Here is a 26,442-nt window from a genome sequence, read left to right as displayed (position 1 = left end):
AAGAGATCTTCTGTTAATTTTTTTTTTTTTTACACAGAGACAGAGAGAGAGTCAGAGGGATAGATAGGGACAGACAGACAAGACAGGGAGGGAGAGAGATGAGAAGCATCAATCATCAGCTTTTCATTGCGACACCTTAGTTGTTCATTGATTGCTTTCTCATATGTGCCTTGACCGTAGGCCTTCAGCAGACCCAGTAACCCCTTGCTCGAGCCAGTGACCTTGGGCTCAAACCAGATAAGCCCACGCTCAAATTGGCGACCTCGGGATCTCAAACCTGGGTCCTCTGCATCCCAGTCCAACGCTCTATTCACTGCGCCACCACCTGGTCAGGCTCGAGCAAGAGATCTTGAGGAAGAGATCCTGCTGCTGGCAATCAGCTGGGTAGGTACCTTAAACATTCTCTGTCAAGACACCTGAAAACATTGGCTATATGACAATATCCCTTTTTTTTTTAGAGATACAGAGAGAGTCAGAGAGAGGAATAGATAGGGACAGACAGGAATGGAGAGAGATGAGAAGCATCAATCATCATTTTTCGTTGTGACACCTTAGTTGTTCATTGATTGCTTTCTCTTATGTGCCTTGACCGTGGGCCTTCAGCAGACCGAGTAACCCTTTGCTCGAGCCAGCGACCTTGGGTCCAAGCTGGTGAGCTTTACCCAAACCAGATGAGCCCGCGCTTAAGCTGGCAACCTTGGGGTCTCGAACCTGGATCCTCCACATCCCAGTCCGACGCTCTATCCACTGCGCCACTGCCTGATCAGGCTGACAATATCCTTTTAATTACAAGCTGAGCTTGCAAAAAAGCAAGGAGGATCCCCAGGGACCAAAAATATTGTGGGGAACTAGAAACTACACTGGTAAATGAGGTCAAGCCTTTCCAGTTGCCCTGGAAAGTGGCTGTTTATTGCTGTTGGGCCTTTCTGAAACAGAGACTGGGAACTGAGCACCGATATAAAGTGAGGATCCTCAAAGAGGGAGAGTGCAGACTAGGAAATACTAGCCCACTGGCACAAAGTGACAATAAGAAGGCTCTGAATTGAGAGCAAAAAAGTACCTCCTCTTATAATCTGTAACCATAAGCCTTTCCACAAGCTAATTTTAGACTTGAATTGTACTACTACATGGTCTGAGAATCCCCAACACAAAAATTTAACAAAAAAAGTGGCCCTAGGCTGGCAATAACTCTGTGACATCTGAGAGAAGAATGTAAAACTCTGATAAGACTTACCCTCAATCAGGGCATAAAGTATTCCCACAATAAAGCTCTGTTGAAGATAAACTCAACAACACAAAATACATCCTGACCAGGCGGTGGTGATGGAGCGTTGACCCAGGATGCTGAGGATTTAGGTTTGAAGCCCCAAGGTCACCAGCTTGAGCACAGGGTCACCAGCTTGAGCGTGGGATCACAGACAGGACCTCATGGTCACTGGCTTGAAGCCCAAGGTCACACTGGCTTGAGCAATGGGTCACTGGCTCACCTGGAGCCCCCAGGTCAAGGCACATATGAGAAGCAATCAATGAACAACTAAAGTGCCACAACTGTGAGTTAATACTTCTCATCTCTCTTCCTATCTGTTTTGTTCCTGTATGTATAATCTGTCTCTCTCTTTCACTAAAAAATAAAAATAAAAATGCAGAAATAATATATCACAAAAAAGACAAGAAATTTTGCAGGGGGGAGATGAGTTACAGGGATTAGACTAAGTTAAAGAAAGAGTTAGTAAACTGGAAAATAGATTTGAGAAAATTACCTAGCAAAGGGCTTCTACCAATTAAGAGGAAAAATGGAGCCCTGGCCAGATAGCTCGGTTGGTTAGAGTGTTATCCCAAAGTACAGAGGTTGCCGGTTTGATCCCTGGTCAGGGCACATACAGTAACAGAACAATATTCCTGTCTCTCTCTCTCCCCCTTCCTCTTTGAAAAAAGAGAGAATATGGAAATGACAAATAGGAAATAAAAAGTTTGAGAAGGAAAGGACAAAACAGGGGAAAGGTAAGATTTAAAGAAATAATTGAGGCCCTGGCCGGTTGGCTCAGCGGTAGAGCGTCGGCCTGGCGTGCAGGAATCCCAGGTTCAATTCCCGGCCAGGGCACACAGGAGAGGCGCTCATCTGCTTCTCCAACCCTCCCCTTCTCCTTACTCTCTGTCTCTCTCTTCCCTTCCCGCAGCTAAGGCTCCATTGGAGCAAAGCTGGCCCAGGCGCTGAGGATGGCTCTATGGCCTCTGCCTCAGGCGCTAGAATGGCCCTGGTTGCAACAGAGCAACGCCCCAGATGGGCAGAGCATTGCCCCCTGGTGGGCATGCCGGGTGGATCCCAGTCGGGCACATGCAGGAGTCTGACTGCCTCTCCGTTTCGAACTTCAGAAAAATAAAATAAAATAAAAGAAATAATTGAAAATTTTCCAGAACTAATTAAAGACATAGAATTTTCACACAATAATAAACTCACACCTGGGCACACTGTTTAAAACTAAAGAACAACACAAGTCCTAAAAGATCTTAAATAAAATACATTCTAGTGGAGAAGACTGAAAATTAACAAGTGAAATTAGAATTTAAAATGGTAATAAGCCTTATAAGGATAATAAAACAAAATAATAGGACACAGCGCTTTAGATGGAGTAATTAGGAAAGGCTTCCCTGAGAAGGTGGTATTTGAGTGAAGCCCTGAATCATGAGAAAAAGCCAGCGTAAGCTAACTTACAAGCCCAGTGTTCCAGGCAGAAGGATTATCAAGTGCATGAAAAAACACCAATGCAGGGCTGAACTTGGTGTCCTCAAGGAAAAGAAAGAATGCTAGTGTGCCTAAGTATACAGTAATCTCAGGGAGAGCAGAGTGAAAGGGGAGACAGGGGTGAGAATTCAACAGAAGCCAGACCTCAACTGCTTTCTACAACAGATAAAATAATATCCGAAGTACCACAGTTTGAAAATTCATTGTTGGCTAAAATAGCTAGTTTCTCCCTAGCTAGTGGAGATTTGAATAAATCAAAATATTTTTGTAGCCCTGGCCGGTTGGCTCAGCGGTAGAGCGTCGGCCTAGCGTGCGGAGGACCTGGGATCGATTCCCGGCCAGGGCACATAGGAGAAGCGCCCATTTGCTTCTCCACCCCTCCGCCGCGCTTTCCTCTCTGTCTCTCTCTTCCCCTCCCGCAGCCAAGGCTCCATTGGAGCAAAGATGGCCCGGGCGCTGGGCATGGCTCTGTGGCCTCTGCCTCAGGCGCTAGAGTGGCTCTGGTCGCAATATGGCGACGCCCAGGATGGGCAGAGCATCGCCCCCTGGGGGGCAGAGCACCGCCCCTGGTGGGCGTGCCGGGTGGATCCCGGTCGGGCGCATGCGGGAGTCTGTCTGACTGTCTCTCCCTGTTTCCAGCTTCAGAAAAATGAAAAAATATATATATATATATTTTTGTAACTCTCATATTTACTTTTCAACTTGGGCCCCTTCCTTTTTCTTTACCCCGCTACCCAATTTGTGACTGCTACTGCAGAGTCAGCAACAAAATCAACTTTCCTTCCATTTTTGAATCAGGAGTGACTTTTCAGAAGGTAGACCAAATTCTAGCATTGCACCACTACTCAGAGTTCTATCTGATTTCGGTAATGCTCTGGGACCAAAGGTTCATACATAAGACAGATTTGAAATGGCCAAAGTAGAAAAGATAGCAAGCAATGTTAACTTAGAAGCAGCAATTAGTGTTCTATCCTAGATAGAATCTTCAATTTCTGAAAATGCAGCACATCCAGGTCTTTAGAAAAAGACTTGCAGGTGGTCATAAAAAATATTCCAGAAGTTTTGTTTAAAATGTAGGGTTTACCTATATTTTACAATAAGAAAGTTAAGCCTGGCCCTGGCTGGTTGGCTCAGCGGTAGAGCGTCGGCCTGGCATGTGGGGGACCCGGGTTCAATTCCTGGCCAGGGCACATAGGAGAAGCGCCCATTTGCTTCTCCACACCCCCTTCCTCTCTGTCTCTCTCTTCCCCTCCCGCAGCCGAGGCTCCATTAGAGCAAAGATGGCCCGGGCGCTGGGGATGGCTCCTTGGCCTCTGCCCCAGGCGCTAGAGTGGCTCTGGTCGCGGCAGAGCATCGCCCCCTGGTGGGCAGAGCATCGCCCCCTGGTGGGCGGGCCGGGTGGATCCCAGTCAGGCGCATGCGGGAGTCTGTCTGTCTCTCCCCGTTTCCAGCTTCAGAAAAAAAAAAAAAAAAAAAGTTAAGCCTGACCAGGCGGTAGTGCAGTGGATAGAGCATCAGCCTAGGACTCTGAGGACCCAGGTTTGAAACCCCGAAGTCATCAGCTTGAGCACGGTCTCACCATCTTGAGCTGCGGTCGCTGGCTTGAGTGTGGGATCATAGACCTGATCCCATGGTCACTGTCTTGAGCCCAAGGTCACTGGCTCGGCTGGAGCACCCCCAAGTCAAGGCACATATGAAAAGCAATCAATGAACAACTAAAGTGCTGCAATTACGAATTGATGCTTCTCATCTCTCTCCCTTCCTGTCTATCCCTGTCTGTCCCTCTCTCTCTCTCACTACAAAAAAAAAAGAGCCCTGGCCGGTTGGCTCAGCGGTAGAGCGTCGGCCTAGCGTGCGGAGGACCCGGGTTCGATTTCCGGCCAGGGCACACAGGAGAAGCGCCCATTTGCTTCTCCACCCCTCTGCCGCGCTTTCCTCCCTGTCTCTCTCTTCCCCTCCCGCAGCCAAGGCTCCATTGGAGCAAAGATGGCCCGGGAGCTGGGGATGGCTCTGTGGCCTCTGCCTCAGGCGCTAGAGTGGCTCTGGTCGCAACATGGCGACGCCCAGGATGGGCAGAGCATCGCCCCCTGGTGGGCAGAGCGTCGCCCCTGGTGGGCTTGCCGGGTGGATCCCGGTCGGGCGCATGCGGGAGTCTGTCTGACTGTCTCTCCCTGTTTCCAGCTTCAGAAAAATGAAAAGAAAAAAAAAAAAAAAGAAAGAACGTTAAGTTCACTTTTCCCCTAATACTATTATTGGTTTTAAGACTGTTTGAGGAGCTGAGAAAAAAAAGTAGAACTGTTTAAGGGCACACATTTTGAATTGGGTGGAAAGAAGTTTCAGAGGGGCTGGGGGTAAAGGAAAGTAGGCTTAGCTAGGCAGAGGAATGATTCAGCAAGAATCTCTCGCCTGTTAGTCTAATCACCCTCTCTGATAGTAGGAATTGTTATATGCTACTTTTGTCTCCATCATAATATACATCAGATATGATAATTATGCCTTTAAGATAAAGGATCTTAATTTCATCCTTTCTGATAAAGGGCAAGTCATTACTAAGAAGTTTAGCAAGAGTCTGCTATGTATGGACTGGATGTTAGGAATGAACATTTTTCTGCTGTATGGTTGAGTTCAGTAATTTTCCAAAAGGACAAATAGCTGGGGGCAGGCTCTTCTAACCAAGCCAGTAAATCTCGTCTGAAAAGGTTCAGCCTCATCCCTCAAAATTTGACAGTGTGCCCTTAAGGCCTCTAGACTCCAGCTTTCTCAGCTCAGTAACACAGTCTCCCATTTTCTATATAGTTATAAAAGTGCCTTTAAGTACAAAGACTGGAGCTACTGACAGACTGGAGAAGAGCCTAGAAACAATGGGGGCAGTGGCTGCTTCAAGATTTGGCTAAAGTGTGTGCGGCCGAAGGGGAGTACGAGGGACCCCCAATGTAGCAGCAATGGGGGTGCATTTTCTTCAACCTGTGAGGGCCTCCCAGGACAATTCTATCAGTCTTCTTTTTTTTTTTTTTAATTTAGTGAGAGGAGGAGAGGCAGTGACAGACTCCTGCATGTGCCCAGACTGGGATCCACCGACAAGCCCACTAGGGGGCGATGCTCTGCCAATCTGGGGCTGCTGCTCCATTGCAACCGGAGCCATTTGTTAGCTCCTGAAGTGGAGGCCGTGGAGCCATCCTAAGCGCCCGGATCCAACTTGCTCCAATCGAGCCAGGGCTTTAGGAGGGGAAGAGAGAGATAGAGAGAAAGGAGAAAGGTAGAGTAGTAGCAAATGGGCACTTCTCCTGTGTGCCCTGATCAGGAATCAAACCCGGGACATCCACACGCTGCGTGACACTCTACCACTGAACAAACCAGCCAGGGCCACAGTCTTCTTTTAAAGAATGACACTCGGCCTGACCTGCGGTAGCGCAGTGGATAAAGCGTCGACCTGGAAATGCTGAGGTCGCCGGTTCGAAACCCCGGGCTTGCCTGGTCAAGGCACATATGGGAGTTGATGCTTCCAGCTCCTCCCTCTTCTCTCTCTCTCTGTCTCTCTCTCTCTCTCTCCTCTCTAAAAATGAATAAATTTTAAAAATGCTATTTGATAAAGAATGACACTCTGGTCCTGGCCAGGTAGCTAAGTTGGTTAGAGCGGTGTCCTGATACACCAAGGTTGCGGTTTGACCCTTGGTCAGGGCACATGCAATTTTTGCCCCCTTAAAGTGGAGGAGTCTTAATATTCGTTTCCTAGAATCCCAAACACATCCCAACAGTTAACCCAAGAGTAGCCACTTAGAATCAAGACATTAAATTATAATTTCTCTGCCTCAGTCCCTAAAAATATATATACAGTATACCACAAATATAAATATAATTTTTAAAACAAGTACTGTGTCAGTTAGGTACACTCCTGTCCCTATCAGCACTGCTGCAGTCAAAGCTACAATGCAACTGGGTCCTCATTAAAGAGTCCTCAAACAGAGCAGCCAGGAAAGAAATTAAAATCCATTTCCTGTGTTGCTATTAGGAACCTGAATAACAAATTCAGATAAAGCCACTTGACCCAGTAGGAAAATCCCAGAGCAACGATTGGAAGTTGCAACATACCCCATGGTTTTATTAAGGGCTACTAGTTAATGTCGTAGCGCAAGCAGGTCTGCGGGAGCTGGCGGGCTGCAGCAGTACAGGGCAGTGGGTTAATGTGCCGTTCTTTCCCTGCTGGACACTTAGAGAAGGAAAAGCAGTCCTGCCTCAAGGTCACCCCCGCCCCTGCAATCCCTTATCACTGGTTTCTCTGCCATAGAATAAAGGCCCTAGAAATGCTGCATTTCAGGAAGAACTGGCACAGAGCTGAGAAACAAAACAGTAGGAAGCATGCCACAGGGCAAGTGGCACTTTGAGCAGGAGGACAATTCAGCTGATGGTCTATGTCCATAGTTGGTCCTGTGGGGGTAGGTTCTTCCCATGTGGTATCACAGCCTCTCCAGCTTGAACATAGGGATTGCAAACTGGTGGCCCTCAGCACACAATGGGCCCCCTACTCAACATTTTAAAATGAGAACAATTCATATATGTTGGGCAGATAAAATATATTATACTCACTTTGTTAAAGATGGCGCTGCCCACGTGGAAGCCCATCACCCAGGTGATGATATTAGTTGCCCTTCTTGCTTGGGATGAGTGTGATTATATTAATGTGTGTTGGGGGAGGGCTTTCTCGCCAAAAGGTTTTAAAAGGAAGAGAGATCACGTTGTTCTGGGAGAAGAGTGATTATGTTCTAGGAGAAGCCCATGCTGTAGGAGAGCAGATAAAGGCCACGTGGAGGAGAGGAGAGGCAGCCAAGATGGCGGAGTGCTGAAGGAGAAGCCAGTTAGTGCAGAGTTTGTGCAGAGAGAAGGAGATGGAGAACATAGGTGAATAAGGCTGGTGAGGTAGAACCTTTGATTCTAGGAAACTCGGATAAGTCAGTAGCTTTGTGAGCACTGAATGAGTGGGTTTTGGAGCCCAGAGTGTGTTTTTACTTGCCCATTGGATGCAACCTAGGATTAAAGGTAATGGCCCACCAGTTCTTGGCTCCATTGTTTCATTACCATCTGTCTGAATCAAATGCGAACCTGCTTGGGCCAGGCAGCTGTGATGGTGGCCATGGCTACTGGCTTTACAATACAGAAATTCAGATTTCCAGCTTCTCTTGAAAATCCAGGACCAATACTGTTGGGCAGATAAAATGTATTATGCTCACTTTGTTAAAGATAACACGAGGAGGCCGTCGCCCTCGCCCAGGTGATATTAATGTGTGTTGGGGTGGGCTAAAGGCAGGCAGAATCCTTGTAGCCTGGGGCTTGGTTTTGGGATTAAGCCTTTCCCACCCATCTTGATGTGGGGTGGTACAATCCAATCATGCCTCAGAAAGTGACTTTGTATTGGAGACTTCCCTATTCTGTATATTGGATTAGAGGTTGTGAAGCTACAATATAAAATGGGGGTGGAATGGGAGTTTGCGCTCTTGGTTCCTGGGATGATTAGCATGAGAGAGTAGAGCCAGCAGCAGAAGGAGGCCACGTGGAGGAGGCCAGGAGAAGCAGCTAAGATGGCGGAGTGCTGAGTGAGATGCCAGTTTGTGTAGAGTTTGTATCTGGGATAAGGAAGGAGATGGGGAACAGAGGAGAATAAGTCTGGTGAGCTAGAAACCTTTGATTCTAGGAAACTCGGATAAGTCAGTAGCTTTGTGAGCACTGAATGTGACTGGGTTTTGGAGCCCAGTGTGTGTTTTTACTTGCCCGCCGGGTGCAAGCTAGAAGCTAGAATTAAAGACTATGGCCCACCAGTTTGTGGCTCCGTTGTTTCTTTACCGACTGTCCGAATCCAATGCGAACCTGCATGTACCAGGCTGCTGTGATAGCGGCCCTGACCTTGGCTGCTGGCTTTACAAATACATTAAGGGCCTTTGGGGCCTCCCCCACAATTCCTACTGTCTAGTACCCCATCTGCTTGACTCAAGCATGCTCCTGCCTGGCCCCTATGGGTATCTGATCAGTTTCTCTTGCTCTCAAGTTCAGTAACAGTTTGTTCATCCCCACACCTTGAGGTTAAGACATGCCGCAGAGGCCCAAATATAAAGACATCTGAATTCTTCCCACCGAAGCTCAAGAAACACTGTACACACAACATGTAAACCAGGTACCAGGACAAAGAGAAGGGACCCTCTTTCCTGCATGCAGGAAATACCTCTGCAGAACGAGGAAAAGCTCCTGCCACAATACTCAAGTGATGAGACAGAGAACCAAGTTCTGCCCAGTGACTGTTTATCAAGCATTTGGCTGGGTGTTTTTGTTTGTTTGTTTGTTTTTTCTGAAGCTGGAAACGGGGAAAGACAGTCAGACAGACTCCCGCATGCGCCCGACTGGGATCCACCCGGCACGCCCACCAGGGGCGAAGCTCTGCCCACCAGGAGGCGATGCTCTGCCCCTCCAGGTGTCGCTCTGCCGAAACCAGAGCCACTCTAGCGCCTGGGGCAGAGGCCGAGGAGCCATCCCCAGTGCCCGGGCCATCTCTGCTCCAATGGAGCCTCGGCTGCGGGAGGGGAAGAGAGAGACAGAGAGGAAGGAGGGGAGGGGTGGAGAAGCAAATGGGCGCTTCTCCTATGTGCCCTGGCCAGGAATCGAACGGGGTCCCCCGCACACCAGGCCGACGCTCTACCGCTCAGCCAACCGGCCAGGGCCTGGGTGTTTTTAATCTGTGTTATAAATTGCCCCTTTTATAGGAAACTAGAAACCTGAGGTTTAGAGTGGTCACACAGCTAGAAAAAGTTTTCTGGACCCAAAACTCAAATTTTAGTGGAAAGAATTTCATGCTTAGGGGTTATCGTCAAGTTTCATGCTAAAGACTGACAAGCACTAAGAACAACAGATAAGATGTGAACTCTGCCTCTGAGGAGCTTCAAAGAGAAAAAGTTCACCCTTATCTTATAGATAAGGAACTAACACTTAGCCTAAGGCTGCAGATGACAAAACTGGGATCCTCAAAACACTGGTCTTCTGGCTTCTGGTTCAGCATTCTTTCTATGCCTGCTTCTAGCTCATCAAAGCCCTTGTTGTATCTTGAAATGGCTTTTGATCAAATAAAATACTTCTCTGAAAGGAATATGAACTATTGAAGGTACAAGTTAACTTGTTGCTGGCGTGCTCTAAAAACAGATTCACCATAGTCATTTGACTGTGAAGAGCACATGTGGGGTCTCAGGGACACAGTCCTCATTTTAAGCAAAATTCTAAATTTAACTCTGTCTTTGGTCAGCAGTTCTATCCTGCTGCACTGGCTTTTGTTGGGACATAAAGAACAAATAACTGAGGCCCTGGGTGGTTGGCTCAGCGGTAGAGCGTCGACCTGGCGTGCGGGGGACCCGGGTTCGATTCCTGGCCAGGGCACACAGGAGAAGCGCCCATTTGCTTCTCCACCCCCCACACCTCCTCCTTCCTCTCTGTCTCTCTCTTCCCCTCCCGCAGCCAAGGCTCCATTGGAGCAAGGATGGCCCGGGCGCTGGGGATGGCTCCTCGGCCTCTGCCCCAGGCGCTAGAGTGGCTCTGGTCGACGCCCCTGAGGGGCAGAGCCTCGCCCCCTGGTGGGCAGAGCCTCGCCCCTGGTGGGCGTGCCGGGTGGATCCCTGTCCGGCGCATGCAGGAGTCTGTCTGACTGTCTCTCCCCGTTTCCAGCTTCAGAAAAATACAAAAAAAAAAAAAAAAAAAAGAACAAATAACTGGACGTGCCTGTGTGACCATTTGTCTGTAGACTAATACCAGAGATCTAATTCCAGTAAAAAGTATGACGCTGTTCAAGGAAACAGTTTACTTCTACCTCGGTCAAGGGGTCACATTAAAAACGGTCTCCCTGCAAAGAGACACAAAATTAAAACATAAAAATTCTTCAGAATCCAGAGGCTCCATCTCCAAAATACTCTGAATAACTTTAAATAACTTTCTGAACTCTAAGACCTTATACTTAAAGATTAAAAGGTGATTTAGAAAAGGGAGAAGTTAGCATGTTATCAGAGATACAGTAAACCCAAGCCACAGCAGTAGGCACCTGGCTTGAAATATGGCCTGTTATTAAAGTAACTGTAGCTTGGGCACCACTGAGGTCCTAACCTTCAGGGTTGCTCATCCAGATTATTCAGATTAAGAGACTATCAGTTCCAGAAGGGCTGGATTTTATCTATTGGCCATAAAATGTTAACTCTGTACCTACCCTCGTGACCAGATCTTGCTGATTAGGGGCAACCAAGATGTCACGATTCTAAATCTCTGAGCATGTAACTAACATGTATTGCTTAGAACGCAGCAAAAAAATAAAAGGTGCTTGTTTTCCCTTTATTAAAACATTCCACCTTTCCTGAGGCCTGTGACTTTCGTGACTATTTCCTAAGCAGAGTGGACCATACCAACATCACTCATCAGTATTTTCTAGCCCAGGGTTTCTACCAATATTGACACTTGGAGTCAGATCATTCTTCACTGTGAAAATTGCCCTGCACATTGTAGTATGTCTATTAGCAGTGTCCCTTTTACTCACTAGATGCAGGTAGCAACACCCCCCCCTTGTTGTAATAACCAATAATGTCCAAACGTTGCTAGATGCCCCTGGATAAGGTGGCAAAATTACCCCTAATTTAGAACCACTGTTCCAGACAAATTTTCCCACACAGTTTAGGGCAGAATCATGTCCAATCCAGCCTTGTTGCCAGATGGCTTCATGGTCTCCTCGACCACTCTATAAATTCCTTGAGCTGTACAAGACTGATGTTTACCTTTCAAGGGCACCCACCCTAGTAAAGGGTCAGACATACAAAACCTTCAGAAAGTACTGATCCTGGTGACTGATGGTAACGTAACTTCAGGGGCTAGTCCTGCCCCACACTCCCTATGCCTTTTGGCTACAAAGCTGTGGTGATGTGATTTCACAGGACCGCAGAAGAGACCTACCTACTCATGGCTCTCTGGTCATGACAGGTTTACAGTAACCCAGCACAATCTGAGCCTGGCCCACAAATCCGGAGCCTCACCCAAGCCTGAGTGTGAATACACATTCTATTTCTGTTGGCAGCCTGCCCCAGCCTGTCCTGGGCCTCCTCACCATGCTCCAGAGCCACACCCAGAGGAATGGGAGGGCACAGGTAGTCACCTCCCGGCTTGGTGGGTAACCAGGGATTTCCAAACCCTTTGATGAAAACCACATAAGTTGGGAAGCATTTGAAAACAAGAATGGGACCACGTGTCACAGTTCTGCAGTAGCTCCTGAGAGGTGTGTTAAGCAAGAGACCCAAACAATAATAGAGACCTCCTTCACACAGCGCCCAAGGGAACCAGTGTCACTTAATGCATCACAGTCCCAGCAAACCCTGAGCCACTTCCAGGGACAGAAGCTCTGTCACACTCCAGCCATTCTCAAAGTATGTCTCCCCTTTTCCTGAAATGCACATAGTTTTCCGCCACTGCCTCTCCTCTCCCTTTCGGTTAAAAGAACAAGACAGGTCAAGCCAGTCGCCTAATTGAATCACCATTTCCAGCAACCAGCAACAGAGGCCTTTTGTGAGGGCCAGGGTTCAAGCCCAGTTGAGCCCTGCCCAGAGAAGCAATGGCTCCAGAGGGGCACAGAAATGGCCAAAGCAGGTCAACCTGCAGGGCTGTTTCAAATTAGCACAGTCAAGAAGTGCTAAGGGTGGGGAGGGTAAGAAACGAGTGTCTGGCTGGTAGGGAATTAGGGCAGGAGACATTTTATAGCCTAGTTTTTTAAGTTGCCCCAAATTATTTTTTTCTGGACTAAAATTTCCCTCTTCGAGGGAAAGGGGTGGGAGGGGCGGATCACACTCATGGGCTGTCACTGGAGGAAGTGAATGTTTTCTTTGGCTTCATCCTGGATAAAAGTTTCAAAATCAGCAAATAGGTTTCTTCTCCACTAAATCACTGTCCAGTCCACTGGTTTCTCTTTGCTTTGATAACAGGAATGTGATGAAAAACAAGCTACATTCCTCTAAAAGAAAAAAGCACCTCTTGCAACAGAGATGGTTATGGTTTAAAAATTCACCTGAAAAGACTTAGATAACAGCCACCCTTACTCACCTTTAGGGGACAATAGGGAACTGGGGTGTTCTGTGGTGCTGTCACTTACAAGACTTTTACAAATCAGTTCCAATAAGGATTCTGGCTCCAACTCAGGTTGTTCAAACACCAAGTGTCACCTTGGCATGTGCTGCACTCTATATAGCCAGTTCCTTCTCATCCAAGCAGGATCTTGCTTAATGTGTCCTGAACGTGGTAGAGAGAGGCTAAGCACACACTGGAAGGTAATGGTGGCTGGAAGTCAACACTGAGTCCTCTGTTGAGCTTTAGGCTGGCTAACACCACAGCATTTTTAGTGTTGTCCTATAAGACCCTACAATCTCTTACCATGCCCAGGGAGTAACTGGGGTTCAACATTCTGGTTGTCCTGACAATCAGCATCAAGTCAATCAAGGGCCTGCAGGTACCAGCTCCCCTTTTCAAGCATGCAAATGCCCCCTGGGCCAGGAGTTGGTCCCTCTTAGATGTCCCCAGCCATTACAAATTCTAACATGGCGGGGCACTCTTCCCAAGAGGGTTCCAGACTCACCCCAGTTTTACTGGCGACGACTCATTTCCACTATCAGGGATCATCTCCCTTTAACAGTGAGGACCATTTGGGGCACAGTGGGCCCCTCCCACAGAGAAAGGCAACATTCCAAGGTACAGGATATAAATTATTGCCTTGATGGACCTAGCCTGCATTCCATAGACTAGAACGTATCAGCTGCTCCTTCCATACACCTACAGTCAACAACTGAGATGACCAGACTGCGAGAAGAGCCACCTGCAGAAAGCCCTCTCTTCACTCTTTCACTCCTGAAGCACTCTGGTCCTCTGTAATGTCACCCAGCACCACCTGCCAAATGTTCCAGTTACCCGCATACTTGTTCTATTTCCTCTACCCGACTGTAAACCGCTTGAGGGCAAGGACAGAGTTTATACTCTTTGTGTGCACAACCTTCTTTGAATAGAAAAGATGCACAACACTTTTCAGATACAGAATGCTAGTCATAAGAGAATCCTCCAGCATTACAAAAATCAATGCCTTCTGAATCAAACAGGAAATCAAATTCATGCAAATCAGCAGGTTAAGAACATTCTATTGCAATCTTGTTGCCTAGAAATCAGTAATTCATATGTTAGGTATACATGATAGAGTCTCTCTTAACCACAAAACTCATTTTCTAATCTTGCCAGAAAATGAAAGAATAGCATGCTCAATTGTGTGTTTTATCCAAAATTTGGTACATGGTGCCATTCCCAAAAAGTTCAGCAGGTGACTCTCTTCTGAATTTTAGCTCCTCTAAGCACAAAAGCTATTTATTCTTTAGTCAACTCTGTGTTAGTTGTTCCTTGCAAAAACAGTTAAGACAGCTCACTGGAAGGAAGCTACAGGCTTACAGACACTGAATTCATGTCACACGCATTATTAGACTGAAGGACCCTAATGGTTTCCTCCTTCTCTGTGACATAAAGGACACCAATAACCGGTGAGCCAAGTTCTTTAACACCAAGGCTCACACATGACAGTTTCCCTTCTCATCCACAGGAGAAAACAAAAACAACACTCCCAACCTGATCTGTCTAGAATGCTCTTACCCCAGCTCATATGACTGGTAAACTCCTACTCATCCTTCAAGATTCAGATCAGGTATCACCTCCTGAGGAAAGCCTTCCAAACCACCTCCCCTCCCCCGACCTGAAGCAAATGGGCGCTTCTCCTATGTGCCCTGGCCAGGAATCGAACCTGGGTCCCCCGCACGCCAGGCCGATGCTCTACCGCTGAGCCAACCGGCCACGGCCAATCTATGTTATTTTTTAAAGATAGAATTATCACCGAGTAATCTTTAGAAGGCTGGCTTTTACATAGGTCCAACAAAGAACACAGTTACAGTCAGACCCAGAAATCCTAGAAATATGCAGAATTTTATAGCCAAAATACTCCAAGGTTTTTATAGGCCAGGCTTGAATCACAAAAGCCTAGGGCAGAAAGGGCCTTCAAGAGGTCCAGTAACTCAGCCTTCTACTAGGAACCTGTTCAGAAACAAGAGCTAAAGAATCACCTGCTGTTGGTCCACTGAGATGCTCCCATGACAATCAAACCAGCCCTTTACCCATTACTGCATCCTCTCATTTAACTGAGGAGAAGGCACTGAATCTCCCCTTCTTGCCCTCCAATACATAAGATTAACAGGCCCTGGCCTGGTTGCTCAGTGGACAGAGCATCATGCTAGCATACCGAGGTCACAGGCTTGACTCATGCCCCATCCCGCCACACGCTCAGGGAACACAGGAGAAACACTCAACACATGAAACACCTAGGTAGAACAACAAGTTGTTGCTTCTCTCTCTCTCCCTTCTCCCCCACCTCTCTCCCTTAACCCCCTCTCTCAAATCAAGGGAAAAAAATTAAAAATTTAAAAAAAAAATTTTTTTTTAATTTATTCATTTTAGAAAGGAGAGAGGGAGAGAGGAGAGAGACAGAGAGAGAAGGTGGGAGGAGCAGGAAGCATCAACTCCCATATGTGCCTTGACCAGGCAAGCCCAGTGTTTCGAACCGGCAACCTCAGCATTTCCAGGTCGTAAAATGTTTTTAAAAAAAGATCAACAGTATATCGGTTCAATAAGCCACAGCCTCCCAACTGTCAGTCAACACACAATGGTAGTCACTAAATGACCAGAGCAAGAGTTCCTGCCCACCACACCTCCACCTCTGTAAAGGAATCTGTCCACCACAGCTTCTACTTTCTGGGACTCTTGCATCCTTTAGGAATGAGTAGATAAAAATAATAGTTATGCTTTTAACTAAATGCCTTCTCTCAGCCATCCAAGGTGCTACTGTTTTAAATACATTCTTTCGTGAAATCCTCCCAATAATAACTCTTTGAGTAAAAGGTTTTATTACTTCCGTTTCAAAGATGAGGTCCAGAGCAGTTAAGCAAGCCAGCCCTGCCGAGATCCCGAGAGAGCCAGGAGATAGACACAGGTCTTTCTGACCCCCAGTCCTGCTCTTTCCTCCGTCCCAGGCACTCTTCCTGCCAGGGGACGTAGCACGGGATGCTTCATCCATCCCATTTCAAATGCAGCTCAAAAGCCTCCAGTGCTCACTCTGTTCATAGGTTAAAAACACCGTCTTGGGGGACAGAAGAGGTGCTTAAGTGGAACCCCTCTCCCTGCCTATCAGCTGCATCAAAGGAACGAACGCTGAAGATCAGCAACAGTGGAGTTTTTCAGAGAAGCTTACTCTTAAAAGAATTTCAGGCAACCCAAGGGAGATTTTGCTCACCTAGCACTTTTCTGAGTGAGATCAGACCAGCAGTCCTTAGCAGGGACTCTAAGATTTCTGGTCAGATCTTTTCTATGGCTTTTCCTCACCCAGAAACAGGCAGCAGAGGGTGTGTGTCCCTCCCCACCCCCTCTCACAGCCTCTACTGGTTACAGTTACACATTCCGATACAGACATGCCTTTCAGACCAAGGAGGGGGTGGGGGTGGCCAACTCTCAGAAGCCCTGGAACAAATAGTTGGCAACAGCTGTGTTCGCAGCAGACAGCAGTTGGTCACTTGCTACTGTTTTCTCATCCCACACTAGATTACTGGCTATAATGTAGAGCCCCTACTTCAAATAGCCGCTTCCAAAGCAATCAAGTCTCGGCCATAGGGGTCTATTGGTTTTGAAAAACCAGTCTGGAAGGCCAAAAGGAGGTCGACCCCACCCACACCCGTCTGCAGGATGTCCCTCAGCCACACAGTCCTGAGCACAGGCTTAAAGGGAGAAACCTTCCCTTTAAAAGAAGGTGCCCTCTCCCCACTCAGAAATCCCTTTAGAACCATTGAACTGTGAAGAAATCTCTGCTAAATAGCCAAATTAAAATAGAGAAGGAATAAAAAGGTTTTTGATCAAGAAGCCCACTCTGTCTCTCCCCCTCCCCCCACATCAACCTCTCAAACTGTTTCCTCCATGAAGCTCTGAAAATGGTCTTGTGGAGTCTAGAGGAAAATCAGAATGGACAGCCCCAGCGAGACTCAGGGATGTTGAGGGTTAAGAATACAGTGGCTCTAGATGTAAGGAGCCACTGGCAAACAAGAAGGGAAGACTGGAAATTTCTGTATGGGAGCTGGCCTGTTATAACTGCAAGACATTTTCTAGAAAGGTTCCCTCCACCCCAAGCAGTAGTACCATAAACAAGCTCCCACCCTTCTTCCCTTCCCACCCCCCACCAGTTCATTACCTGTCTAAGACCCAAAAGGAAAGGCATCCTGTAAGAGCATCGTCCACACTAACGTTTTGCAACAAAAGGCTTTTACAAGTTAAGGTCTTGGAATGAGCATTTCCCCTGGCGGGCCTACGAGCTCCGCAGTTCCCGTTGAGCAGCCTTCCCGAGCTGAGCAGAGAAAGTAAACAGAGTCCTGGGACCAAGCAGGCACTCTCCCTCCTTCTCTCCTCACTACTCCCCCCTGCCTGGCTCTCTGACCCACCCCCACCTTCTCGTGACATATCTCAGACGCAGCAGAGCCCGAGCTGTCTGCCAAGGGGGAAATGACATCAGTTCAGGCACAGCAGAACAAGCTCCAGACAGCTGCTGTGGAATACTAAGGAGGATGTGCTGCAAACCCACGATGGCCAGTGCTGGACCCACTAGAGCTGGAGCCTGCAACAGTGGACAGAGGCAAACCCCTCCCCCCCACCAGCTCCCATGGGCTCTGAGCAGGCTCCGGTGTACATAAATCAAGAGTCTAAAGCTGAAAAGAGCTTGTTTCTCTGAATGAGGAGTGGACACTACAACCCCTGAGGTACTGTTGCTTCTCCTGGGGAAAGAAAATCAAGCTGAGTGACTCAGTTTTACAGAACCTTTCCACCCCCACCCCCACCAGAGTCTGTGTGCAATAAATAACAGTGCTTTCTGTCTTGCTGTCCCAACTTTCTCTACGGATTGAGGCAATCTGCAGAGTGGGTGGAGAGGCACCTCTTCCCCAGCTCAGGTAGGACAGGCTACCTTGAACGCTGACCTCTCGAGCCCTCACTTCAACAAGACAGTTTCTATTTCATAAACAAACTGCGCACGTACAGGTGCCAACATCTTTCCTCACTTGTCTTACAAAAGGTACAACAAGTCCCACTACAGCCTCCAAGTTGCCAGGAAAGCAGATCATCTATATTTAAACCAACTCTTCTTAAAAGTTCACCACCTTAGGTTTATCGTGCCTTCCTCTCTAAGCTCAGTTTATGGAGAAAATGACTCTCTAACATCAAGCTTTGCACAAAATCGTTTCCTATTCAGTGGTGTAAGCCAGCTGTCATCTGGCCCAGGTGCCCTGAACAGCAGGACACAGTAGCTCTGTCGCACCTGGAATCCTCTACCAAAGAAAACACTAGCAAAGGACAAAAGGTCTATGTTTGGATTTGGACTTGCTGAGATGACTCTCCTTAAGGAGAACACTATTCAGAAGAACTTTATAAATCCAAAGTTACTTTCTATTAATTCCTTAAGATGCAAATTAAATATATTTCCCATGACTCAAAGCAAGTATATCTCACCTTATTTTCCGCAACAATTTTCTTTTCAGTGATATTTATCAAAGGCCTCCATGGGAGTGGCACTATACTGGGCATCAGAAATGATTCTTGCAAATTAGAATCTATCACCCCCACCTAGGACAATAAATTAACAGTACACAACACTTACAGCACAGTGTGTTTGCCAAAAGTACTTTTCGATCTTTAGTGAATCCAGCCAAACACAATGTGCTTGCTGCACATCTCCCACTGACAGTCAAGGTCACACCGACTTTCTGACAAGGAAATGAATGAGCCAAGCCAGCTGAGCCATCTCCTCGAGGCTCATGAAAAAGAATGAATTGCAGCCTCACTGCTATGGAGAAGAGGGGAAATGTGCAGAAAGAAGTGGCTTCTGCTGCTGAAGGTGTCTGAGGCCTAGGAAGCCATTCCTCAACATACATGTATTCTCAAGGCACATTTAGACAGTCTATCCCCTGCCTTGGTACAGTCCTCGCCTATAGGCCAAAGTGCCAGAAAGGCAGGCTTGGACATCAAAGCACAGCCACACAGGAAAGAGCAAAGAAGCTGTTTTCAACACCTTCCTTTCATTCTCTCAGTTCCCTGGCAACAGCTGACCACCACAAAACACATGCACCATTATTCAGCTTGACAGCCAAAACTAAAGGAAAGGTCACCCTCTGCCCTTCAAGAACAACTCTGATCTGAACACACCTAACAAGACAGGGCACTTGCAGTTCTACAGAAAGAGTACCATGGCATAAGCATACTTATTCATTTGTCCCACACCTGTGGAACACCTGCAGTGTGCCAGGCACGTTCTAGGCACTGGGGATACCACCATGAGCAAAATACTCAAGAACTCTTGCTCTGATGGGCTATGGAAACATTCCTCATTTCTAAACAATAGTCATCAGCAGTGATCTCTGAATATGTGGAATTGCAACAAAATTACTATAAATCCAAAAATAATTTTGTAAAAGTTCAATCTAAATGATCAAAATTGCATCACAGATTTCCTTATTTCCCCGTAATGAATCATCCTTTTATGGATGCCACTCAAGACAGTGTTTCTAATCAGCATTTTTCTACTTTTTCTTCTTACAAGATTATACATTCCTGTGTGCAGGGCAACATTAAACCCAAAGCATTACACCTAGCACAATACCGTAACAGAGTGATTACAGACAATGGCTACTTTTCACTAATCTAAGTCTCCTTGCCCTAGCCCCTTGCTAACCAATCCTGATTGAGAACTGAGATTTGGGCTGGGGCTGTATGTTTGGGGATGGGGGGAAGAGGCCAAATTAACAAATGAAGGCATTCCCAGAAAGCAACTTCATTTTTGCCACACCTGCAAATGTTACCATAACCCAATGACAAAGTAGTAAGCTTTAGCAGTGGTGGGATTCAAATAATTTAACAACCAGTTCTCTGTCCTAAAGACAGTTTTAAGTATAAAAAAACTCTATACCGAAAAGCAGTTTATTATTTCATGCATTTAATACTTAAATAAGAATTAAAGAGCCTGACCAGGTGGTGGCGCAGTGTCGGATTGGGATGCAAGGACCCAGGTTGGAGACCCGGAGGTTGCCAGCTTGAGCCCAAGGTCCCGGGCTTGAGCAAGGGATCACTCCGTCTGCTGTAGCACCCGGGTCAAGGCACATATGAGAAAGTAATCAAGGAACAACTAAGGTGCCGCAACAAAGAATTGTTGCTTCTCATCTCTCTCTCTCTTCCTGTCTGTCACTATCTGTCCCTCTCTCTGACTCTCTGTCTCTGTCACACACACACACACGAATTAAAGAGGTACACAAAACTAGACTGTTATAAGAGTTTTAAAATATTAAATAATACCTGACATAAAACAAAACTGTTAAGATATTTCCATATTGCTTCTTGGTTGGCGTCCTCACTTGTAATTTTTTTCACCTATGGACGACGGAATGACGTTATTACCGGTGCTTAGAATACACTGTTGCACAAATGAACGTTAAAAAAGTAAGGAACGTAAAAAAGAAAAAGTAAGGAACGTAAATTTGTGATTTACACGTTGGGCCGCTGCCCAGGCGCCCACCTTAGAGAGAACCCTGATGACCAGTGCCGTTTTAACAACCCGTTCACCGAACTCAACAAAAAATTAGGTATCAGTTCTGCCAGACCGGTGCAAATGGGCTGAATCCCACCACTGCGCTTTAGAATCTAAGAGGCAAGATGATCAGTAACAATTTCTGCTAGTCTGAAAAAAATGAGAGATTTTTTTTTAAAGACGGAATTTGAGAGTTACGCCATTTTCTCGAATCCCTGATTGGTCTTCTAGAGAGGAAGGCGGCCAACGTCACCAAGTTCCCAGGATGCCCATTGGGGGACAAGGCAGGACTGCCAGCGCGCCAGTGTTGGCGCGAGAATTCGAACGGCCGCCGGCATTCCAATCGGCAGCGCGGCACTGGCGCTTGGCCGCGTTACAAGGGTATGCGGCTTGACCGCCGGCTCAAGCTCGTGAGTTCACCGGATACTGCCGTCGTCACCCTGGAGGCTCACTCCTGTTGCCTCTGTCCTCAGACAGGATTGACCATGGAGAAACTTGGAAGCACCATAGGTGAGAAAGGGTGGGTGAGAACTGTAGGGCAGGCGTGGTGTGGAGCCTTGGCGCCTGCCCAGTGCGCGGGCGGGGCAAGGGGCATCCTGCACAGCCTGGATCGCATGCGGAAGCGGGCGGTCGCCAGTCGGCTCTCCCTGTTGCCCTAAGTGCTCACTCACTCTCCTACTCTTCATCCCTATATCTCCGCCTTTTCTTAAGCAATTACCTTTTCTAAAAATTTTTATTTATTGATTTGAAAGAGAGAGGAAGGGAAAGAGAAACATCGATTTGTTGTTCTACTTACTTCGATTGGTTGATTCTTGTATGTGTCTGGGCCCCCGCGGAGGGCGGCAGGGATGGGAATCGAATTTGCAAACCTGGCTATCCCCCTAATATTCTAACAAACTGAGCTACCTGGCCAGGGCTGCAAAATTAAATTCAATGACGAATTCATCAATTTAAAAAAAAAAAAGCGTGCGGAGGACCCAGGTTCGATTCCCGGCCAGGGCACACAGGAGAAGCGCCCATTTGCTTCTCCACCCCTCCGCCGCACTTTCCTCTCTGTCTCTCTCTTCCCCTCCCGCAGCCAAGGCTCCATTGGAGCAAAGATGGCCCGGGCGCTGGGGATGGCTCTGTGGCCTCTGCCTCAGGCGCTAGAGTGGCTCTGGTCGCCAACATGGCGACGCCCAGGATGGGCAGAGCGTCGCCCCATGGTGGGCGTGCCGGGTGGATCCCGGTCGGGCGCATGCGGGAGTCTGTCTGACTGTCTCTCCCTGTTTCCAGCTTCAGAAAAATGAAAAAAAAAAAAAAAAAAAAAAGCGCCACACTAAACCAGGACTGCGCAGGATTATGTTGTCAAATGCTGCAGTTTAACAACTGTTTATGGCCCCAAGAGTGTCTGAGACATCTTTCTACTGATCAGCCCCTTTCATCTCAGTTGAGAAAATCCCCAAAGACAGTAATGCTCTGTAGTCTTTTTTTTAAAGATTTTATTTATTTATTTTAGAGAAGGGAGAGAGAGAGAGAGAGAGAGAGAGAGAGAGAGAAGGGGGCGGAGCAGGAAGCATCAACTCTCTGTGCCTTCACCAGGCAAGCCCAGGGTTTTGAACTGGCGACCTCAGCATTCCAGGTCAACGCTTTATCTACTGCGCCACCACAGGTCAGGCAATGCTCTGTATTCTAATTAATTTATTATTTAAGAAGATATACTGCAACAGTAAATACATCCACAGCCATTGGCATTCATTCTTTCACTGCAGTAGATTTACGAATCTTTTGGCAACATTTTTCTATGCAGTTTATATATTTATAACTTTTTAATTCTGGGATGGAGATGGGAAAAGATAATTATTTGTTCAGCACTGACAGTCAGCCAGACTCTGTGCTCGGAACTCCATTTAACATCTCACAATGCCACAACTCCCCTCCACTGCTCCCCCACGAGGCAGGTACTACTGCCCCTATTGTTCAGTTGCAGAAACTGAGGCATGTGGAGACCTTGACCAAGGTCACAGAGCTAAGAGAGCAAGGATTTTAGTGAAGTCTCTTGCTCTCAAGACTCTTTTCTTTACAATAATACAAGAGTCAGGATATTAGATCAGAAGTCATTTATAAGACAAAAATCAGAATTGAGGGTCAGTTAAACTTTGTCTCTGGTTAGTGCACTAGAACCCTGTTTACGGGACTGCCACTTAGACAGGATCTGACAGTGATGTCCTGCAGTGTGGAGTCAGGGTTCCAGGACTCCCCATTCTGAGCCACTTTGTAGCCAGAGTTCTGTGAGGTGAACGGCTGGGAAAGCCCAAAAGTTCCCATCTGTTCCCAGTACACAGTTGGTCCCCATACAAGGAGCAAGCTGGAGTGGAAAATCTTCCCCTGCCTGGATCTCAGTAACCTGGTGACCTGTTCCCACACACTGGTCACCTGGCCAGTTCTTCTGGGGTTAAAGATCATTCCTCTCCAGACCTAAGGCCACTGTATTTCCAGTAGCAGTGAATAGAGACTCCTAGGCAGACACAGGATATCTAAGAGACCTTTTTATTTTTCTCTGGTTGGGCACAGGCACACTTAAATGCCTGAGAGCTCTGACAAAAAAACTAGATGTGAATGCTAATTCAAACCCCAAAGCAAGGTGAGCACTGCAGTAAACGTCAAACCGAGTATCTTCACGTCATGAATGTAAGGGCTGGGCATCAGTAAAAAAAATCCTGAAGTAATTATGTTGGGGAAGGCCATGGGAAGAATTCCAAACTCAGAACAAAGATTCTCAGTACTTTGCCACGTAGAAATTCTTGCCAGAAGCCAAGAACACTAGCTTATCTATGTCCTGGGGCTGGACAAAGGCAGGCATGTAGCAAGCCTGCTGAGGCAAGAAAACAACTGTTCCTGGTTTCTGAGCAGGACAAGTCACAGGGCTAATTTCTTCTACACAGTCTCCATAAAAACCTGTAGATGCTTTCCTACTATTGAGTCTTTCCAGAAAGAAGGCTGAGCATACAGCTCTCACCTGCAGTGTAATCATCAGATGATCTATTTCAGAGAGGGAGGACCCTAACGTATGTTTATATCTGACATTTAACAGATGGAAAACATGAGCTTCAGTGAAGTTAGGTAACTCATTCAAGGACACACACCTAGTAGGCAGTGGAACCAGCATTCCAGCTAGGTCTGTCTGGCTCCAAAATGTCTTGAACACATATAGAGAAAATATTTTGATATTATGATTGTCATTTCCTCCTCTTTTGAGACCTGATAGTCACAGCCATTCACAATACACCATGGGAATGAGAAGGAGGGACGAATTAGTCTTGCCCTGGAGGATTTATTTATTTAATTACCTATTAACGAGAACAGACAGCAGACACAGAAACAAACACAGGCACTTCGTAATAAATATTGGGAAGGAGTAAAGACAGTAAGTCCGAGAAGAGCTTGAACAAGGGAGGCTTTTGAGAGAATGGCCAATGTGTATTAAAATAACGTGGAGGGTTTGGGTGGAAAGGCAAGCACACTAGGCATGGCCAAAACCATGGAAACAAGGGCACACTGGGCATCCGAAAGAGGCAGAAGATGAAGCAAAGGTCGGCCAGAGGTAGACTACAGAGGCCCTAAACACGTGTGTCTTTACTGAATACCTTTGACCACATTTTTTCTTTCTAATGATGATAGTAGTGCCACAAATATCAAGGACAGGAATTTCTAGTTTACTAAGTATCTTAGGCTCTCTTTTTGCTTGTTTAATTATATTTACTACTAAAATATGATACATCTTGGAGCTGATTTTGTTCCATTCTAGGGGGTGGGACAGGCAGAGGGACACCCATGTCAAGGATACAGTTTCAGACTTAAATAGAGAAATGAAAGTAGCAGAAGCTGAAACCAGTTTACACAGCTTCCTAAGGTTTCTGCCTCAGGCTTTTCTGCCCACGAACAAGAAAATCCTTCTGTGCTAACAACCAATCACTCCACAATATTTATTACCTTCATGGACAGATATTTGCTGCTCTCTCCAGAAGAGTCTCCGAAACTCCCCAATGACAGTGGGCTGTCACTGATGGTTAATGGGCTGTTGCTGGATCTGCAAATTTAGTTTTATCAAGTATAACAGCAGCCTTGTTCGCTTTCAAACCAAAATGCAAGGTTCCTTTTTCCTGCCCTAGAAGCAGTTCAACCTCAACCAAACTGTGCAAGTAACCAAGAATTACATAAAAATTAGCCACAGTTCAGGGCTATCCCCAGACACATTTTGTGCCCCCTGATGAACTGTTCTTTAAACTAAAGATCAGAATAAAAAGAAAAGGAGGGATGTAGGTCACACAAACTACATGATACTCAGATATAACTTGGAAAGAGAAGTCCATTAGGAAAATTAGTCTTCTGCGTCTCCACTAAATCTGATTTTACTTTCACTTTCACTTTTATTTACACTTTAGGCGAAACAGAGAGACGTGGTCCACATTAGGTGGGAATGGGAATGCGACAGTAGTAGGCACACAGAAAGGACTAACACTGAAAGTCATTTTATTAAGGGCACGTCCACTCTGAGTCCCTGGAAGCCGCTCCCAGCCCTCTCGGTTTAAGGTTGTAAGAGCAATCTCACATTTTCCAGAGAGAGGTGATCTTGGTGTGCTTTTATAGAAAAATCCACTCACTCTTTTCTGTGCTCATAAACTCAGCAAAGTTATTTATTCCTAGGCGTACCTCCTACAGTTCAAGCAATTTAAGGGCAAGATGCGTAACTTTCACTTGTGTCTCTCACAATACTTAAGCAATGCCCTGCACAAAATAATCCCTCAAGAAAAGGTTGTTACATGGATGAGCAGACTTCATGAGTAAATAGAAGGTTATAAAAATGAAGCTAATATGGCTGAATCCCCAAACATCAGCGTGGCGACATTTTCCTGGCCAGAGCAACCTGATAAACAGAAAGAGATAAGGACAGCACCTGAATATGCCTCCAAGCTCATAGGTTTGACGCAGGAACTGGAAAACCCTCTGGGGATCTCATTATCTACATGTCTCTAATTTCTCAGCTGAGGGATTTAAGGTACTTAAGCCACCTCCAAAGCTAAAAGCCCTTCCTCAAGGTAGAGCTGGAACGTGATCTAAATCGCCAACATTTGTTTTTCGATTATGGCGAAGGCAATGAAGCTGCTCCTGGTTTTGTCTTCCATTCCCCAGGTAACTCCATTAGCAACACATGGAAGCTGCCTGTTCTGTATAAAGGATTGTGAAACTTAGTAAGATTTAGTTAAAAGCAAAGCTCCCAGCACCATGCCTTCCCTCATTTCCTGGATCTTATGTAAATCAAACATTACCTCCTCCCTCCTTAGGCTATGTGGTAAACAAATCTAATCCAGCTCTGAGATTTCATGTTCAAAAACACCAGAAGAAAACATTCCGTTGATCCTTCCCGTAAATTGTAGCAAGTGGGGAAATTCCTGGAACACACCCCCAAGTAAAATGATGACTAACAGGGTGAAACTGGAGAGGGGTATCATACAAGATGAAGGGAATACTGGCCCTTTCGTCATTTAATGTTCAACCACAGGCCACACCTGAACCCTGTACTCACTCCCTCCCAGGATATAGTGTGTGAGGCAACACAGGATAACAGCAGTAAGTAAACCTACTTTAAAAACACCATGACCTGGGGTCTAAATCATGAAATCACTAGGGCAAAGAAGTGCGCAGAAAGGTGCTACTATATAGGTGTAAGGTTTAGGAGGAAAAATCTGGAAGTGACTTTGGGAAAATATCCCTGTCACAGAAATAAGGAAAGTCAGTTCAGGCCACCATTCCTCCCTGAAGAAAATTAGCAGGTGCTATTATGTTTGCACTTAATCCATTGTTTTAGTCTTTCACTTTGCTCAAGATGCATATACTGGGCAAGGTATGCTCAATATGCAGACAAGGCCATGCTAACAAGTGAGAAATACAATGAATCATCATCCTTGCAGAGACCTCAAGGTTCATATATACCATTTTCACATCCATTTTAGTTGTTCCTTACATCTGCTGG

General features: G+C 46.5%; 1 protein-coding gene across 2 annotated transcripts in view; it reads right to left on the bottom strand.

The window, feature by feature from the left end:
* Window positions 1-26,442, bottom strand: part of WBP1L (WW domain binding protein 1 like) — a 74,790-nt gene that overhangs the window by 29,086 nt on the left and 19,262 nt on the right. The window contains exon 1 of one of the 2 annotated variants that reach the window (XM_066240297.1): window positions 17,055-17,231. The exons of the other annotated variant lie outside the window; for it this stretch is intronic. Within the exon in view, the coding sequence (XP_066096394.1) occupies window positions 17,055-17,081 (27 nt within the window). The 5' untranslated portion in view covers window positions 17,082-17,231. Of the gene's footprint in view, window positions 1-17,054; window positions 17,232-26,442 lie in introns of those variants that run through there. 2 annotated transcript variants of the gene reach the window in all.

The sequence above is a fragment of the Saccopteryx bilineata genome, chromosome 7, assembly GCF_036850765.1.
Source record: "Saccopteryx bilineata isolate mSacBil1 chromosome 7, mSacBil1_pri_phased_curated, whole genome shotgun sequence".
NCBI lineage: Eukaryota > Metazoa > Chordata > Mammalia > Chiroptera > Emballonuridae > Saccopteryx > Saccopteryx bilineata.
Note: the sequence above shows the minus strand (reverse complement) of the source record. Positions and strands in the feature narration are given on the sequence as shown.